Source organism: Acomys minous, assembly GCF_964271855.1.
Source record: "Acomys minous genome assembly, chromosome: 3".
Classification (NCBI taxonomy): Eukaryota; Metazoa; Chordata; class Mammalia; order Rodentia; family Muridae; genus Acomys; species Acomys minous.
In genome coordinates, this window is record NC_140485.1 from 61,050,757 (window position 1) to 61,070,235 (window position 19,479).

General features: G+C 54.5%; 1 protein-coding gene across 1 annotated transcript; it reads right to left on the reverse strand.

The window, feature by feature from the left end:
* Positions 1 to 1,885: 1,885 nt before the first annotated feature.
* Positions 1,886 to 15,161, reverse strand: NPEPL1 (aminopeptidase like 1). The gene is made up of 12 exons (XM_084776198.1): positions 14,882 to 15,161; positions 14,201 to 14,386; positions 13,654 to 13,824; positions 11,491 to 11,580; positions 10,962 to 11,043; positions 9,367 to 9,509; positions 4,906 to 4,983; positions 3,900 to 4,000; positions 3,497 to 3,620; positions 3,100 to 3,276; positions 2,672 to 2,782; positions 1,886 to 2,131 (listed from the first exon to the last, which is right to left on the reverse strand). The coding sequence occupies exons 1-12, from the start codon at positions 15,029 to 15,031 to the stop codon at positions 1,970 to 1,972; spliced, it is 1,575 nt and encodes a 524-aa protein (XP_084632324.1). The 5' UTR covers positions 15,032 to 15,161; the 3' UTR covers positions 1,886 to 1,969.
* Positions 15,162 to 19,479: the final 4,318 nt, after the last annotated feature.

Consider the following 19,479-nt stretch of genomic DNA (forward strand, 5'->3'; position numbering starts at 1 on the left):
GCTGAAGTGCTCAAACCTATAGTTATGAGGACAATTCAGACACTGGGTGACTCGGGGCACAGGAGTGGCCAGAGAGGGTGAACTTGGCTGAGGCACCTCTATCCATAAAAATCATGGCTTCTAACCCCCACCCCTGTGATTCTAACGAGCCTCAGGCCATCTACGAGGCTCCCTAAAAGGCCAACGTATGGATTTCCATGTTCCCTTAGCACTGGAGACACACAGGCTCCTGATGGTGGCCCTGTCTAGGGCTCCTGGGGTTAACGCAGAGAGGAGGCCCTTCTTCTATGCTCTCCAAGTCCGGGAGATGCAGGGCAGCTCCCAGCATGGAAGCTGAAGGTCCTACTCCCTCCTGGAGAAAGTCAGAGCTCCACGGTGGAGACAGCGGTGAGGACCACAGCCTAGCTCACTTACAATACTTCGTCAGTGGTCCTTGGAGCTTGATCACATCGCGCTTTCACAGTCCAGGAACCCTGCCTAGGGAATGGTGCCACCAACAGTAGGCTGTGTCTTCCCACAGCATTGAACTTATTAAGACAATAACCCCTCAAACACGCAACAGGCCAACTCGGTGTGGAACGTCCCTCAGTGAGAGCCTTTCCCCAGGTGACTCTAGGTTGTGTCGGGTTGACAGTTAAAACTAACCATCGCTGTCATGGTTGGTGCTGTTGGGCCGGCTCTGCACATCTTCCTCATCCACATTGGGCAAGACACATTTCTTATGACTCCAGGGGTGTCCCTCCGCCCTAACAGTTGTCTTGCGACTCCGTGACCCCCACTGCTGTGGTTTCAGCGGAGCTTGGGGAAGCAGTTGTACCTTTTAGCCCTTTTGCTTGGGGGAAGCAGAGCGTTTGGCTTCACCCCCGGAAGCCCCAAAACTAGGCATCCAGGCCCTGAGCCCGCAGCTGGAGCCCTGTGCTGCCTTTGTAACCACACAACGGAGACTCAGCTCCCCTGCTGCTGTGACCTGTTTCCTGTGTCCACATGGGCACATCTCCCTGGCACGGGTGGGGGTGGCTGTGCCAGCTGCCCCAGAGGAGGGGCCAGACCACCTCAGCGACCCCTACCTCCCCTGGGGCGTCTCTGGGGGAAGCTGGCACGAGCTGCCTACTGCAAGCAATTAAGTGAGCTAATGATCCGTGGAGGCTCCTGCCCTCTGGCACGACCATGCCTCCCCCTGCACAAAAGCCCACAGCTTCCCACTCATTTGGCCACTGCCCACAATGGTTATTAACTGTCAAGCAAAGCTTCTCATATTGGGCTGGGTTGGCTTTTGACTTTTCAGGCCCACCTGGGGCCATGTACACAGTAGGTGATTAATAAACGATGGCATGGTATCAGACTCAGAAGTGGACACCTTCTTTTCAGGCCTGGAGAGCTTAGGCTGGCACTGTCAGAAGACTCAGAGCATCCCTGCAAACTTGCCTCTCCACCTGCAGTGCGGCTGGCTGGCGCAGTGCTGCACCTCAGCCTCAGCCAGGCTCTGGGCAGGTTGTCAGACAGAGGAGTGGGGGGGAAACTAAGCAGCGGTGAGGGTGTGCCGTGGCCTTATTTAATTCCACTTCAAGTGAACTGGAGAGGCCTTCCTGCTCTTCCTGCTTCACAGCATGGGGTCCCTAACAGAGGTCACATCTACCCGGGCATGGGCTGGCTGGACACTCCAGGGAGCCCAGGCTGGATCAGGAGGTGCACTCGCTCACCACATGGGGTGACCTGAGGTGGCTGTAAGGACCAGGGTGGAGGACAGTGACAGAGTTTGCAGCAGCTGACCTAGGGGATCTGTGACAATCTTTCAGACCCTACCAATCCCCGAAGCTGTCTTCTAAGAAAAGGATGACTCGCTCCCATCACCGCTCGGTACGCAAAGGGAAAAGCCAGACTCATCTTAAGGTCTAATCGTTCCATTGCTTAAAACCAGTCAGTGCAAAGTGAGGTAAGGAACCCTGTGGCACCAGGCAGGAAGTAGCCTTCATACGAGCCTCCGTCTCTTGGAGTCACGCCCCATGTCGTCACCCTCCTGGGCATCCACCTCACAGTCCAGCGGGGACACCAGGTTCAGCAGCGGGTCCTCAGAGGCACGGCCAAAAAGTGCCAGTAGGAGAGCCACACCAAAGCCTGTGGCGCGCTCACCCTGTAGACAGAGGGAAACCATGGGCTAGAGGGGCAATACCTCTGTGCAAAAGTTGCTCTTGAGGGCTCTGATCGTCCCTTCCTCCACATGGAGGTCCTAGGACACAAGGCTGTGTCTTCAGCCTTCCTGAAGATGTCCTGACATGCTCAGGGCCGACAGGAAACTGGGCAGTGGGCACAGCCTAAATAACAGCCACAGCTCAGGGTGGAGATAAGTCTGGGGGTCCTATTACGAACAGACCAGGCTGGCTGGGAGACAGCACACAGGAGCTCCTCTGTTCTCAGGGATGAGGAGACCAGAGGTCAGGGTGTGCACAGCTGGCTGGAGGCTGGGCCACCGATAATCTGACACACAACACAGAGCCTTTGTGGTGAGCTCAGCAGCAGCTCTGAGCCAGAGGAGCTCTGGAGGGACAGGCCAGGAGGGAGGAGGAGGAAATGATGTTGTGTCTGGCGGGAGTAGGCCAGTTGCCTGGCCTCAGGGGCAGGAGTGGTCCAGCTGCCTGGCCTGGGGGGTGGGGGGCATCCCCGAGGCACTCACAGCATGTACTGGAGCTGCAATGTCCAGGTGGACCCAGACCCCAGGCCAGTCAAATCCAATGTGTGAAGCGATGAAGAGGCCGGCACAGGAGCTGGGGCTGTTGTCTCGGTCCTGAGGACAAGATGACATTCGGTGACACCCTGTTCTCAGCAGGGGAAGGGTCTGGATGGCTGAAGAGTGCTCTGACTTAGAACAAGGCATCTTCCTGTCCCCTTCCCCCAGGACAAGGGAGCAACACAAAGGACCTGAAGGGGCAAATGAGTCAGGCCCTAGCTTGGGGTGTGTTCACTCTGCCCATGCTCAGTGAGAGTGTCCTGGACAAAGGTACACCAGACATCGGTGCTGCCCCTGGTGCGTGGGACACTGGTCTTTGTGCTCACATATTCCCCGAGGCCATGCCCACTAGTGCAGGCAGGCCCCACACCTACCGCCACTGAGTTCTTCATGTCAGCCACGGCAGAGGTGAACTCGCTGAAGTGCAGCTCAGGGCAGTACACCAGGGGATGGACCAGGTCCCCACACTTCCGGCCAGCCTTCACGCAGGCAGCCTCCCACTCGGCGCTGTTGGTGAGCACTGCTGCGTGGTACTTCCCTGTGGCAATGCCCTGGGTGACGGACACAAGGCAGGCAAGCGCACCAGGGGAGACAGCAGAGAAACACAGATGACAAAAGTGAGCAGCAGGTAGACAGAAGAATATGCCAAGGGAGAGGCGGGGGAGAAGGGCCAAGTAGTCGGGCAGGGCATGGGTGCCGCTGGCTCTCGCCTACCAAGAGGGGTTCAGGCTTGTGGGGCTGCAGTCAAGGAGGGTGACGTGTGATGCTCACCTGTGCCCCTGTCAGTGTGGCCATGTCCACAATGATGTCAGCCCCCAGGTCTTTGCAGGCATAGGACACCCCATCTGCCAGCACCAGCCTGCCCTCCGCATCCGTGTTGTTGATCTCCACAGTCCTGGGTGAGACACAGAGCCCGGGCAGAGATGCAGCTCATCAGAGTGCTGAGGGACCCCCCCCTTGGTCCTGGGGAGCCCAGGCCCTGTAGCTCCTCTATCTCCATGACACATGCCCTCCTAGCAGTGTGAGACACCTCATCCTTCAGGAGTATCACAGGCTGAGGACAGGGTGGAATTCTATCCCACCCTTGCTTGGGATCAGGCTGATGTAGCCTGGCTCCGGGAAGAAGCCACAGGTCTAAACAGCAACGCAAGAGGTGAGAGGGGGCCGGGCTTACTTTCCGGAATACAGAAGGTGTATGTCATCGGGCCTGGTGGCGTTAGGTCCCACTGCATTCTCAGCCAAGCAGAACACAGCATGGAGATTATCTTTGAAACCCTGAGGGGAGAAGCAGGAGAGAGGCCCCATTACAGACCGGAACTCTGAAGGGGTCAAAAAAGATAGAGAGCCAGGTGCTCCCAGGCCTGCAGACAGCAGGAGGCAGACAGACAGACCGGGGCCCTGAGGAGCAGGAAGTGAAGCTCAGGTCCAAAGGTACGATTTGGGAAGTCCCTACGAGCAGGGGAAAAGCCCTCCAGAGAGTCCAGAGCATGCAGCGGATGTCACTCCACAGCATGTGACAACCTCAGCTCGGAGGCAGCCCTCCTGCCTCGGCCTCCTCCTCATTCTGAGGCCGACATTACCAAGTTACTGCAGAGGGATCTGCAGATGGGGACTTTAGTTGCACAGTCTTTCCCGCAGGCAGTAACCTCGGCCACCACGGCAAGACAGTCTTTCCATCTCTGTGTCCCTTCAGCGTGGCCCCGACAGCGTGACTCTCGTGGGCTGAGGCACTGCCACTGCTCTTCATTCTCTGGCTCTCACTGAGGCACACTCCTTTTCAGGAGGACGAAGGGCAATGTCAGTGCCAAATGGACATCTGAGTTAACCAGAGGGGTGCTGGGGCTCTTGTGTGTGTGCATGTGGTGTATTTCCACAGCTGGGGGCTTTCCTTAAGTCACTGGCTGTGGCCACCCATAGGACCAGTACCCTAAATGCCCATCAGTGAGGCCCCAGCTCTGGCTGGTGCAAAGTCCAGAAGCACCACCTACTGAGCATTGCCCCCACCCCCCAGCGTGTTTCAGATGCTAATGCATCTTCTCCAAACACGTCCGGCATGGCTGCTTCCTTCAGCAAGCACCTGAAGCCGGGACTTCTTACCGACACCGCCAGGGAAGTAGAGTCCAGGAAGGAGAGGGTCAGGCAGACCCCGAAGGAGAAAAGGTAGATCTCGGCGTCCTCACCTGCTTGATGGCAGCTCTGAAGGCTCCCAGGATGGCCGCAGCGCCCCCACAATCTCGCTTCATCCCCGGCATAGTGGTCTGTAGTGACACAAAAGAACCAGAAGAGACGGTCTAAGCCACATGGACATGGAGGATGGTTTGCAGCAGCGTCCAAGGCATGGCACACCAGGGCCCTGCCTCTCATGGGGTTCCCTGAGACTCATGAAAGTGACTAGCCAAAGAGGGTGTTGGATCAAGCATGAGGAAGTCCCGTTCAGCAATGGTGGTGATATACCATTGTTTTATATAGAGTTTTATATGCGCCAAGCAGGAGATGATATGACAGAGGGAGACCAACAAGCTACCCAGCGGCCAGACTCACCACACTTGTTCTCCCACAGAACCCTGGATGCCATGCCAGCTTGAGAGTCTACACTCAGAGCCTCTACCCTCTTTGCCACCCAAACTCCATATTAACTGGGGCTCACGTGAGGTCACCCAGCCAGCACCTCAAGAGGCTTGGGCACGCAACTGAGTGGCAATCAGACCTCCGGCTTCTTCCTCCGATATGAGGGCCTGGGGGTGGGGTGCTTGCCACTAAGCCGTTTTGCCTGTGTTCTAGCTCACCACAGGCTCCTGCTGTCTCCACTCTGAGGAGGTTACAGCCTTTCTGCAGCTTCTGGCCTTGCAGCTCCTGCACACCGGTTCTGGCCTGTCTTCCGTGTACTCCTACAGGGACCACTTGAAGCCGCCTTCACTGGTCTTCACTTGCCCATCCCTACAGCTCTTCTGGGGAGGCCCAGCTCTGTGCCTGCCTTCTCCCTGCCTTGCAGTTCCTATCTCGCCGTAGAGAGCTCGCCTTGGTCATCCCTTATGCCATTGCCATCCAGCCATCAGTAGGGGGCATCTCTGCCCTACTATATTCAGCTGAAGCCCCCTGCCACCAGTGAAATGTCACCTCCGAGGAACTATTTGTCATTACGCATTTATGCTGTACTGGCCTCAACTCAAATCGAGAAGTTAACATTTTAAATAACAACAGGCCTTCAGAAGTAAGAATTTGGGCTTGAAATGTATAGTGATTTTGGGGGTCCCTGTTATATCATACCAGGCTTGAATTTTAGCTCAAAGTATTTTTGGCCCTAGACAGGCTGCTTTTATAGTTACATCAAGTAAAAAACAATCCATCTTGATGACTGAAAAGAAGCCATCTTTCTGACCTAATCGGAGAAAAAGCACAGGCCTGATGAAATGACGAAACGGAGCTCCAGGCTTAGCAGCAAACTATTTCGAAATGACCCACCCAGAACATGTCTATGGCAGCTGTTTGTGGACCACAGTGTGTCCTTGCACAGGTGTCACCTCCCACGCAAACTGGCAAGCTCATGTGCTTATGTGAGGTCTCCTGAGTCCCCTGTGTCACTTCTGTTGTTATAAAGGAAAGGTTCTCAATGCTGAGGGGCCATCTGCCCTAGCCATGTGACACATGCACAGAAGCCATGGTTAGTGAAGGTGTCAGGGCTCTGGTCCAGTGGAGGCTGTCACAGCGTACTCCAGGAAAAACAATCCATGGTGAGCCCACTTGAAGAACCCTCTCCATGAAGCAGCAATGCTAACTTTGAAATTTTTCAAGTTTAAAAACTCTCCTGGGGCTGGACTTAGAGGCTGAGAGCACTTGCCGAGCGGACTGACCCAGTTCCCAGCACCCGAATGCTGTCTCACAACCATCCATGGGCATGTGTGTGGTGCACATCCATGCAGGCAGAACATATACGCACAAAATAAAATAATTTTTCAAAAAAAAAAAAAAAAAGATAAGGATCTCAGTGGAGTGTGAGTCACCGTCCCTACTGCATCTTTGCACAGCTCTGCTACCTCTTCCAGGTCAGTCTGAGCACAGGGCAGCCATGAGAGCGACAAGCCCAGCCAGCCACAGCCTTGAGGCAGCAGCAAGGGCTAGTTTCCATATAAGGCATCGACACAGTAACAAGAGGGCAAGGCTCACGACACTAACATAGCACTCCACACAAGGCAGAACTTAGAGTAACTTGCGTAAGCCATCTGACAGCCTCCCTACTCTCAAGGACTTCTCTGATGAGCTGACAGTGACATAGAGGAATGTGAGGCTTCTGGTATCAAGAAGCACACCAAAAGTACTGCTCATGCATAATTCTGTGTGCTGACAGCCTCCAAGAGATCTACCCACCACATATAAAACGGACATCTGACACTCAAGACAGCTCACGCACTGCTCCCAGACCCATGTCAGAGCAATCACTCAAATGCCACTTCTGAAGTTTGGGTAGAACAGTTAAAGAGTGGCCACGGTCATGGGACATGCCTCCTTCCTGCTGCCTCTCTGAAGAGTGTGTGGCCAGACTGGATGCACCCTAGGGAGACGATGCAGCACAGGCTCCCAGCGCAGGCGGCACAGGATCTCTTCTGTAAAGCTCTCATGAAGGAGAGACTAATAAATGTGCAATGCCCACACTTGGAACTGTTTCTCGTTGTGAAAATTATATTATCTTCATTAGTTTTTACTACTCTTAGTGTACTATTTTCAAACAGATCCCAGTTTTTGTGGTGTTTTCCTGCACAGGACCCTGCAGGCAGCAGGCAGCATCACCACCCACACTCACTTGGGATCGGTACCTGGGAAGAGTACAGAGCGATCAGGAGGAGTGTCTGTCGGGAGTGTCTGAGGCCTCCCAGGACCTGCTGCTCCACTGTTGCTGACCTGCCACGCAACTCTTTGCAACAGAACTGACAAGGGTCATGCAAAACCAGCAGCTTTGCTGGTGCTACTCAGCCCGCTCGATGAGTGGCCCATACGGTTTTCTCTTGAGGTGTCACGTGTGACACACCGCTTGCTATGCTGAGTTTCATGTCTGGCCCTTGAGTGGGGCTGTGGAAGTGCTGGTGGGTCAGATACTGGAGCGTCACTGTCCTGCCCCATGCCAGGTGCTCAGTAAGGCTCAGAAGGCAAGCCTGGCTCACCCTGAACCGGGGTGAAATGTTTCCAAAGGAAGGGGACACGTGGGTTGGCTAAGAGCCACCAGCCTGCCCACTATGGCCATCATTTCTACCACGTGCTTACGAGACAGTTTGATCACAGGGTACAGGAGGACAAGTTGTTTCATTTTGGAGGATGGCTTGGACCCACGCTCAGTCACCTGGAGGCCATGGCCGTGGTGATGTACAGCAGAGGCAGAGCAGGAGGGCCTTATGTCCAGTGCTCCTCCTCAGCGGCAGGGGGTACAGCTGTATCACAGAGATCTGGTCTGGGGAAGCCATGACACTTGCTCTGACCCATCAACACAGCCACACCAAGAGTGAGCGGGGGCTCCTCCCCGCCCCCCCCCCCCAGAAGGCTGCCCTCGGGCCTGGTGTGCTGGGAGAAGTGCCAGGCTCATGGCCTACATGGCGTTTTCCAACAGCACTAAAGCAGCGACCATGCAAACCAAACATTCCTCCCCCAAACCTGCGGTTGCTCAACGTTTAAGCAACCGCTGTGCTGACTGTTGCTATAGCCATATCCACATGGTCTTCCGCACTCACCTGACTTTATGGCTTTATGATCTACCTTTAAGCACCCTCTTCTTTGTGGGCAGAGTAAAAAGGCCACTGTCCCTGGCAGGCAGACTCCACCAACGCACTTACTGCAAATGCTACAAAGGGCAAGACTGCTGGGCTGACTGCAGAGTGGGACATCTACGTTTCAATGACAGCACGGAAGGAAGCACAGGGAGAGCGTGACCAAGCCCAACGCCCACTGCTCCTCCGCTATCTGTAAACCTTTGAGGGTGATGTTAGAGACATTCTGATGCACAGATATGCAAATGCTCTTAGAATGGACCTCAGCCATCTCGGGGATGGCCAGCATTACAAGTTCTAAATGAGAACTGGGATTTTTTTTTTCTTTTCCAGAAGCTTCTAGTATCAAGTTCCTGGGGTGATAGAACCCCTCAGAGTTACAGGAACAGTGCTCTGAGGTTCCGAGGAGAGCAGATGAACAACCGTGGTTCCCCTGTGTGTCCAACACAGACATGTGCTGAGGGTTGGATAAAGTCAAATTCCCCAGATGAGAGACCCAGGCAAATGTCTTGAATGCTTTAGTCCATTAGCAATTAACAGAGCCTGAGACAGACACTTGCTTTGTGGGTCTTTTTCCTATTAAAATACATTAATGATATTTGAAGTGCTAATATGCTGCTGCTCTCTTTATTTGGTCGGGAATATTTTTCGTTTCAAAAAGTTCAACTGGCAAGATAATATGTGTGGAATTCAATAAAAGAGAATGTTTGCTAGTGGGGTTATTTTTAAGCTTGTATTATTAGTTCCATTTCCTGAGTAGTCCTGGAAATAATTGTGTTGGATAGAAGAGGAGGGATTTTAAATAAAACAATCGCCCACTCCTGATACTAAATGCTCTACGTACTCGAACACACCAGTCTGAACTGTACCCCAAAACCCACATCTCACCTTCCCTTTGATGCTGAGGCCACCTGTGTCATAGACGATGCCCTTGCCCACCCAGGCAATGGTCTGTGTGGCCTCATCAGGAGTGTGGCTGAGGACGGCCAGAGCAGGAGGGTGCAGGGCAGCTTTGCCAACCCCGTAGATCCCTGTAATGGGAAAAGAAAGAGAGTGAGCCGCAGGTCCCACCCGTAGCGGCTTTCAGATGCGCTGTAGACTATGGTGCCGGCATGAGCTGGTCCATTCATCTCTTGTAGAAGTGACCCTGGACGGATCTCCCGTCCTCCTCCTGCTAGGGGTCCGTGGGGGACAGGGGAATGCAGGTCTGTTCTACTGGCTAAGACTGCAACGTGCTGTTAGACAAGGAAACTTGCTGAGGGAAGAAATGTTGTATCATGCCCAGGAGGAAAATAAGAGGACCATAGAGTGAAATGATTCTTGGATGATGCCTCTCCGGCCCACATGGGGTCCCCTAGCCTGAGCTCTGAGCCTTCCTCCTCCAGTCGGCTCCCATGGCCTTTGCACGACCACCTCCCTCCCTCCCTCTTTGCTAAAATGCTCCGTCTTCCCAAAGAAAGAGCGGCCTGCCTGAGCACTATGCCTCCAGGTGCCCTACCCAAATACTAGCAACCATAAGGAAAGCGAGAACGGCTGTTGGACAAACCCCTACTCATCCTCCCCCCCTGCCGCCTTCTCGGAGAGACCCCTCCCCCCCACCAGCATGAGTAGCTTCTGCCTCAGTGTGTAACTGGCTAATGTGTGTGGGCCAGCAAGGCTAAGACAGCTGACCCCAGTGACACAGCCAACAGCCATTCCCATCCTGCCTCGGGGCTCGTGCGTAACAGGACTCAGTACAAAGGACAGGGCCTCCTGAAGACGAGGTGAGCAATGCTTGGTCACGCCTCCCAACTCCGCCCCTCAGAGGTAGACACTGGCCACACTGTGAGTTGCCTTTTGGAGAGAACCACAGTTGGGGGGACAAAGTCTGACTAGCAGTGCTCCCCCCAAGCCCCAAGGCCAGGCAGCAGCCTTCAACAAGTCTTCACATGGCTGTGGCAGGAGAAACCCCAAGCCAGCAGAGGGGTATGACCAAGAGCACCGCTCTTGAGCCCGGGGCCTTGGCGGGGACTTGTTTCATAGTTATTGACAACTGTGACAGTTGTCACACCTCAAGACAGCCCGGCCTCCCCTCTAGTGCCTAGGTTCGGAGAGATCAGGGAAGGAGACATGTAAGCCAGGTCAGCCACAGGAAGTGTGTTCTGTGTGCAGAACACTACGAACTGGGACACCGAGCCCGGCCGTGAACTGCGTAGTCGAGGAACACAAGGCCCCGTTGATGGGTCTAGAGGCTCCCAGGATCAGCACGAGAACCTGGAAGGCTGCCCCAGCCTGCCTCAGCCTGCCTCAGCCTGCCCCAGGATGCTCCGCCTCACACGCTCTCGTCTTGGGCTACAGCCCAGGCCGATTCCAATCCCCTTCAGGTCCCTAGCAGGATGAAATTGGGGACCCTATGCCAAATGCCCTCACTGCTACCCCTGCCACTCAGGTTCCCAGCCTGTCCTGGAGGGGGAGAACTGGGGGGGGGGGGCAGTGCTACACACCTCCAAATCCTTTGTTCTTCAACTGTTCATCCCGGATGATGGTGGGGGTGATCCCCAGCTCTTTTCCAACTCGGCTAATCTCCTGGATAGATTCATGGGGAAAAAAAACAACAACATGAGACACGTGAAGAAGGAGTGTCTCAAGGCGAGGCTGGGCTTCACGCCCAAGATGAGTCTGTCCACGGCCGAACGGTGGGAAAGGAACTACCTTGGAGGCCAGTGGCTGCGGCCTCTCATGATTAAGCCCTGGGGTAGGGTAGGGGAGCTGGCCCTGGCACACTCAGCTTCCTGCAGCTGGTGGTCTCAGTCTTACAGATGTCCTCAGTGAGGGCCCATCCTACCTACGCCCTCAGCTAAGGATGCTGACCTTCTAGGACAAGGTGACTACCAGGATTTGATCAAAGTAGCCTTGGGTTTTCCATTCCACAGAAGGCACTGACAGGCTTAAGGCATCTTTGTCCTGTCCTGGTGATCTAGAGACCATCCCAGCTCAGCCTGGCCCCTCTTCTAGCAGTGTACAGCCACGAACCTCAAGGAAGATGTCTGTATTCATCTCACTGCACGGCGAGTCCACGATGCGGGCAGCTAGCCGCACCCCTTCTGTGGCACTGGTTAAACACTAAGACAGAAGGAAAAAGTTCATCATAGGGGGTCCACGGACAGGGCTGGAAGGGGGTGTCCTCTTCCCATCCGGTTCCCCAGGGACCAAAGACATCAGAGACATAATACTCATGGGGAATGCTTTGGGCTGTTCACAGGCATGGACCAGGCATGTGGGAGAAGCAGCTTTGGGGATCCCCCTACACATCCCCCTGGAATGTTGACAAGGTGCTTTCCATGAGACCCCCGGAGGCACAGAGGCCTACCACCTGTCTTCCTTGTCAATCAGTGGCCTACTAGGGCTTGGCTGTGGAAGGGACAGGACCAAGTCCCGTCTCAGAGAACACATGAGTCTCAGAGGACCCCGGAGTGGACAGGAACTTGAGACCACAGACCCCACTAGACCCCTAGCCCCGTGCCAAGGACAACACTTCAGACACTGCCCAGTGGTGTCTGTAGATGCTAGGTGTATCCAGAGAGTAGCCAGAGAAAGGTGGTCCCATGTATCTGCAGAGCCAGCCCAGCTCTAGACCCCTGTCTGTCCACCTTTCTCTGCCCTAGGGCCTTCCTCCTAGCTGGCTGGAGCATCTTTCTAGCTCCATCTAACCCCACCATGTACCCGAAACCTCAGAAGCCGGGGATAGCTGGCTACATCAGTGCCTCTGTGCTGGCCAGAAGACACAGATATTACGGGGCTTGCGGGGGCGCAGGGCACCAGCTTGAAGTTCATCATCGCCTCCCCCGGACTTGTATATGTCAGGAGGGCAGGCACAGGTCGATTCTGCCAGCCGGCCACCGCCCCCGCTGTCTGATCATCACAGGAGCCACCGCTGCCTGTCCCAGGTAATTAAAACTTCGAAGGCTCCGAGTAAAGACCTAGGAGCTGACAGCTCAAATATGAGCTGTGCCTCTGAGGCCCCTGCCACTTGACAGCAGTCAGAGGCCTGCGTGGGCTGTGTGTTGGGCCGAGGACCGGCCTCAAGGGAGGCAGGTATAACCCCCAGCCCCTCCACAGGCCCAGAGTTCCCAGTAAGCGATGAGAGAAGCTAGAAAGAATATAACCCTGAGTTTCCACATGACAAGAGAGCCAGCATACCCACTCACTTCCTCTGTACGTGTTTATGTGAGGCCCGCTATACCCATCAGGCAGCGTGACAGACTCTGACGCAGTGTCAGCGGAGACAAGGAGGGAAGGACTAGTTAAAGTCTGCAGGACCTGGAGCTCTAGGGATGGGGGTTGTGGGGGTTACTCTGGTGAGGAGGGCAGAGGAGGCAGCACAGCACCACAGAGTGCAGAGACAGTGAGCACGCCTAGCTAGCTGAGGGATGCGGGGAGCCGGCTGTAGGAGGGCAGAAGGCTGTGTAGATGGGATGGGAGCGGCCAGGGCTGCTAGCGTGTGGAAAGGAGCAAGGGCTGTGCCCAGGTGTCCAGGCTGGGATGTGGTAGGAGGTGAACACGAAGCTCACAAGGGACTCCTGGGGATGGGGACAGACGCGGTCTTCCGTGTCCATCGCCTAGGGAAGGCTACAGGTACCCGAAGCCTCGCAGAGTGCTAACACCGAGGCCAGAGTGGCTAGGAAGAGAACGCACGCAAGGGACTGAAGGCTAGTTAGGGCCAGGCGTGCTTCAGGGAGGGATGTCCACACTGTGGCCCTCAGCAACAGAGAAGGGGTAGCCGGGCATGGTGGGGCACACCTTTAATCCCAGCACCTGGAAGGCAGAGGCAGGCGGAGCTCTGTGAGTTTGAGGCCAGCCTGGTCTACAAAGTGAGTCCAGGACAGCCAGGACTACACCGAGAAACCCTGTCTCGAGATAACAAAAGAAAAAAAGAAAGAAAGAGAGAGAGAGAGAGAGAGAGAGAGAGAGAGAGAGAGAGAGAGAGAGAACAAAGAAGGGGCCAAAACCAAGTACAAGGGTACAAGAGCACAGAATCATATCACACTACATGGCGCACTTGGACAAACCAGGGACCTGAAGACATAAACGCAAGGCGGGGGTGGGGTGGGGTGGGGTGCCTGGAAATCAGGGAAGGGGGCCGGGAGAGCTCTCCACCTGAGCTCCCAAGAGGCAGTGTGCCCTCTAGTCACCCACTTGCAAGGTGGACACCTCCACCGGGCCATTGTCCTGTCCCACCAAGAAGAACTCCACCACGACGGTCCTCTTCTCCGTGTGCCGGGCCGCCCCTGAGCGCTGTGTGAAGAGTGGGAAGGCCCGCGCCAGGGCACAGGCAGAGGCAAAAACCTCGGGCTGTTCACAGACCATCTGCAGTGAGAGAGACGCGGGGTGGGGCTGGGGCTACAAAGAGATGCCACGAGCCCTGGCCCAAAACACCAGCACCACAGTGCACAAAACCAGAGAGGTCTGCGCTCCGCGCGCAGTAACCCTGAGGCTGCGTGAGAAAAATGTCTGCCGCCAGATGTTGACCGCCCTTTCCCAGACAGACGAGCAGGGCACAGACATAAGCCCAGGCCTCGATAAATCTAGGCTGGCACCTCTTGATTTGTCACGCAAACTGATCTGGTGTAAATCACTCGGTGGTTCAAGAGTTAGAACGGGGAGGTCACATGGGCCAGGAAGCTCTGCCTGAGGTGGGCCACCGGCTTCCTGAGTATACACTGAAGGGCCCAGCAGCACTCACCAGGATGCACCGGTGGGTTCCAGGAGGCAGGCAGGTTCGCACAAGCCTGGTGATGAAGTGGGCGGCGGAAGGGCTGTTATGCCGGCTCACCCTGGAAGGCAGGGCTGCCACTGTGGCGCAGTTCAGGTAGAGGGGACAGCTGTCCGTGGGGTTGGGGTTGAGCGTGGCCAGAGCTGCCTGCCAGAGCTAGATCAGAAAGGAGACATGAGACAGACCTGGCTTCAAACGGTGTGTTGTGTGTTGGCCACGCCTGTTTGTCTAAGGAACCCCAATCACCACCAGGCAGGCCGTGTGTGTCTCTCTGCCACCCTTCCACCCTCGTGGGACTGCGCCTCGGGCTGGCAAGGCCTGTCTGGGGACCCTCTGCTTCAGACACTTGGAAGCCAGGCTCCTGGGCCTAGGCCAGTTTCCATGGAAGTGGGTCTCGAAGCCAGAGGCCACGCGGAAAGCTGCCACCCGGCTTTCTGGAAGGCCAGGCCCAGTGGCGTGGCTCATGCAGGTGGCTCGGCCCAGGCAGGCCGGCGACACAGACTGGGCCTCGCTGCAGCCTGGGCCTCCGGGATAGAAGGCCAGGCCTGTCGCTGATCCTGAGCCCTGGACCCGGCGAGGCGCACGGGCGAGGCGGGGCCTGTGTCCCAAGGCCCCGGCTTGGCGGGCGCATGGCGGCCGCGGCCCGCTCACCTCCTCGGTGACCCGGGGCTGCAGCTTCCCGCGGACGTGGCTCCAGGGCACGCGGTGCAGGTGTTGCAGCTGGCCCAGCAGCAGCAGGGGCCGGCTCTGGGGGTCCGCGTCCCCAGCGCTCGCCTGGAACTGCAGCCCCACGCTCGCCATCTTGCCCCCTGCGCCCCCGGCCCGGCCACCCAGCACCCTGCGCCCTGCTCCGGCCCGGCTCGGCGCCGCCCCGGCCCGCCCGGCCTCTGTGCCCCGCCTTCCCCGCCGCCGCCCGGCCGCGCCGCCCTGCAGCGCCCACCCGGGGCGCGAGGGGGCGCCGGCGGAGGCGGGGCGCGGGCCGCACTGCGCCTTCCGGGCCACCGTTGGGGGCGAGTGGCGCGCGAGCCCCTGGAACGGCTCCAGCTCGGGCTCCTTCCTACCCAGGCCCAGCCTCACTTGCTAGGGGCCGCAGCAGCTACTGGGCCGGACAATTAGCTATTCCGATTCCTCCCCTCTTTATTCAGCGTAGGCCACCTCCTTGGCCTACCATTTACCAGGAAGGTCACCGGTGCAGCAATGGGAGCAAGCTGCCCCTGCAGCCTGCACTTTGTCACCTGTGTTGGGAAGGAAAAGCTGGCAGTGTGGGGAGGTTATAGGAAGTCACCTGTAAGGAGCCAGCGGCTACTCCACCCTGCCGAGGTTTGGGCAGCTCCAGGACTCTGGCTGGCATCCTACAATGACGTCCAGTCTTACATGTCACTCTTGATCTGAATTTCTTTTCTATTATCAGTCTTTAAAACTAGCGAAACAAGATGGCTCGGCGAGAAAAGGCACTTATTACAGAGCCTGAGGACCCGAGTTCTAGCCCCGGAATTAGAAGAAGCAATCCAACACCAGTAAGGTATCATCCATTGATTAAGAGGCACCCACTCACACCCACCTAGCCACCCCCAACAGAGAGGAGGGAGGGAGGGAGAGAGAGAGAGAGAATTTAAAAACAAAACCCATAGCAAAGCCAGTTTCATAGCAGAGCATTCCACACCACTGACCCTGAGGCACCACCTACCTTGGGTCTCTCTACCCACAAGCCATCTATGCTGCCCAACCCCTCAACTTTGAAGCTGTGCCTTGGCAACACATAGGCCAGAGTAGGCCAGCCCTGAAAGCGAGTATGGAAGGGCATCACAAACCAGTAGCTGAATGAGCACAGGGAATTCCTTTGAAACGCTGGCTCTCCTGACACAGAAGTCAACACTAATTGGATGTTATTTTCTTCAAAACAAAACAAAACAAAACAAAACGAGCTTTTACAGCAACTGAATGTTTTCACACATTTGTAAAGGGTACCAAGTGTTCCTCAAAGATCTATCCTGATTTTCTGGTGTTTGCAAATACAGTGTGAGGCACGAGGCACTCGGGAGGGGACCAAGACGACTTGCAATCTTCCTAGAGGGTGGCAGGCTCAAGCTGATCCCTATGGGTGAAGTAGGACTTCCATAGGCCAGCCCACAGCAAGCTGTTCCCTGCAGGAACAACTCAGGGAGGAGGGGGCGGGGTGATGGAAGGCCTAGGTAAGAGCAGGAGCTGGGGCGGGGGCGGGGGTAGGGTGGCAGGTGAGCAGTCTGTTCTCTCTATACCCACTACAGACCACAGAGAGATCCGAAAAGCATTTCAAAGGGCTTGGGGAAGATGGGTGGGTGGGTAAAGTATTTGCTGAACAGGCAGGAGGCAAATCCCCAGGACTCCTGTGAAAAGATGGGTTGTAATCCCAGCCCAAGGGGCAGAAGGATCCTTGGGGTTTGCCAACCAGCCGGTCTTACGCAGCTGGCTAATTTCAGGTTCAGTGAGAGATACTGCCTCAAAAATCAAGGCGAGGCCTCTGAGATGGGTCTATGAATAAAGGCACTTGTCCTTATGCCTGATGCGCTGAGTTCCACTCCAGTTCCCTCACGGGAAGGAGCAGACTGACTCTGGTAGACCTCCAGATGAGTACTGTGTCACACCCAAGCGTTCACACAAACACAAAATGAATACGTTACGGTGAGATAAAATCTGCCAAAAACCCAAGATGGAGATACATTAAAGGAAAGACACCTAAGGTCAACCTCTAGCTTCTACATGTGTAAACTCACATACATGTGCATGTCCTCACCCACATATGAACACACACACACACACACACACACACACACACACATGCATTTCTGACAATAGGGCCTGGCTACTCACAGAATTCTCCCCTATTTATAAATAAAGGAAATAACCTCTGTGAACCACAAAGATGACAAGAAGCTTCGCTCGGCCAACCTTTACTGAACACTTACTCCATGCAGAGCAAGGTCGAACGCTAGCTAGATGCTTCCCACAAGCAAGTATTCTCCAGTCCTGGTTTCGTGCCATCCCCGAATAGAGAAATTCAAACCCAACTGAGCATTACCCTTTGGATGCCTATGGATTTCCTCAAGACAAAACATGAGACAGGGAAAAGTCTCAGGCAACATCTTTCCCTGTCACAGCCGACTTCACAGACAGTAACATAAACAGGACAGGGTGCTTTGTCGACAGGCATTTTTATGAAGGTATGAATTAATCTATGCCTCAGGATGCACCTCAGTGTCAAGGAGAAAGATATATAGATATATATATATATATATATATATATATATATATATATATATATATATATATATATATATATTTTTTTTTTTTTTAAAGGAAAGTTTAAAACAAATGGCCAGATCTTGCAACCCAAGCAGCGACTTACGATTTTGATGAGTTGGAACCAAGTCCACACCCAGCGGGGATGTGCTACAGCCCAGAAATGGAAAAAACGTCCAAAGGCTTCTGGAAGAAACCAGAGGAAAGTCTCAGGAGTTAATAGGTCACATTCTGGGACAATGGCTCTAATGTCCTCCATGTCCCCTAAGGCTGATTACGCTCACTGATCCATACATTTCCTCAGAGCTAGAGTATCTGGCATGAGAAGGCACACTTCATGGGTTATGGCATCTTCATTCACAGATTTATTTTGGTGGTAGGGCCTAAACCCCAGGTCCTCATGCTGCTAGGCAAGTGCTCAGCCGTGATTCGCACCCCAGATCTCTCTTCATTTTCCTTTTGAAACGGGGTCTCAATATGTCACTACGCCGGTCTTACACTCATCTCTAGTCTAGGCTGCCCTTGAACTTGGAATCCTCCTGCCTCAGCCTCCTCAATCCAGTATACATTTATCTAGGAAACAGTTTTGAATAGCTATAGGCCCCTGTTATCTCCAAAGAGAACAGCAGTGTGTGAAAGCTGCTTAAATGTGTGGATGGGAGGAGTCACACGGCCACAAAATCCAGACGCCCACTGGCTGGGAGGGGACGAAAGCAAGGAAGGCCCTGTGGACAATGACAGACCTTTGACTTGGTCTTGAAGGATGAGCTGAAGTTTGCTGGCTGTGTGATCCTGCGTAGGGAACTAACTGTTCCTAGGGCACCCTGGAGTGGTAACGGACACAGTCCACTCAGGACATCTGAACGCAGGTGACCAGACCCAGCATGGGTCTAAGATACACATTTGGCCAGAATTTGTACTTGGCCTTGTACACAAGTGAACAGCGGTCAGAAGTGCCTCAAGCCTCAGGTGAAATGAACGTAGGTCCACTGCTGGTGACAGTGAGCTACAATGAACGCATAGCAAGTGAAAGCCAGCTCTGGTCTGGTGGCCCCAACTCTATGACCCTTTGCTGAAGTCACCAACATAGAAGTGAGCCCAGAGCAGCCAAAACCAGGATGCTGATGTGACCTCCGTGAGGGCTGCCCCAACTGTGGTATCTGTGTCTTGCCTCTGTGCACAACATCCTGAGTTCCCTAAGATGAGAAATGCCTTGGGTGCATTCTGTAACCGGTAAGACCGGATGGTTCACCTATCTTCACACCAGGTCCCCCAAAGTAAGAGGAGCTTACTGCTGTGGAAAACACATTTTTCTAGAGCATTAAAATGAGTGAATAAACAAAAAAAACACCTTCATTAACTACAGAAAGTTGAAGAACTGGTACAATGGGAACAATTTTGTGCCCCTCAGCAAGGTGGTGTATGTTTAATAACCAACACATATTCATGTATGGAGAGGAATGCTAATTTAGAACATGGCTGTTCTGGAAAGAGGTCACATCCAAAGACCTTCTAGGTCTGTCTGAGCCAGCTGGAATGCAAACATGTCTTGCCAGGAGACGGAGGCAAACAGATCTGAGTTCAAGGCCACCCTCGTATAGAGCAAGTATCAGGTAAAGAAAAGCCGAGGTCCAGGCATGGTGGTACATGCCTTTAATCACAAACGAAGGTAAAGTTAGTTAGCAGATGGAAGCACCCATGTTTGAAAGGGATTTGTAACTGAGTGGCAGAAAAGGTGACGAATCAGAGAAGATTTGATAGAATAGGATACGCCTAACTTCTCAGGAGAAGAGAGAAAAGCGAAGCTACTGAAGAGGCAGTTTTACAGAGAAAGGAGGCAGTTTTACAACCACAGTAATAGAGATGGGTTGCAGAGAGAGAGAGAGAGAGGGAGAGAGAGAGAGAGAGAGAGAGAGAGAGAGAGAGAGAGAGAGAGAGAGAGAGAGAGAACGAACTCCAGTGAAGACAGA

Bases quoted from the DNA above. Each gene is read 5' to 3' on its own strand.
- NPEPL1 (XM_084776198.1), bottom strand. From the start codon at position 15,031: ATGGCGAGCGTGGGGCTGCAGTTCCAGGCGAGCGCTGGGGACGCGGAC. The intron at 11,581-13,653 runs GTGGGTGACTAG...CTTCTGTCTTAG, and splicing joins TGGAGGTGTCCACCTTGCAA to TGTTTAACCAGTGCCACAGA. The intron at 9,510-10,961 runs GTGTGTAGCACT...TTCCCATTACAG, and splicing joins GAAGAACAAAGGATTTGGAG to GGATCTACGGGGTTGGCAAA.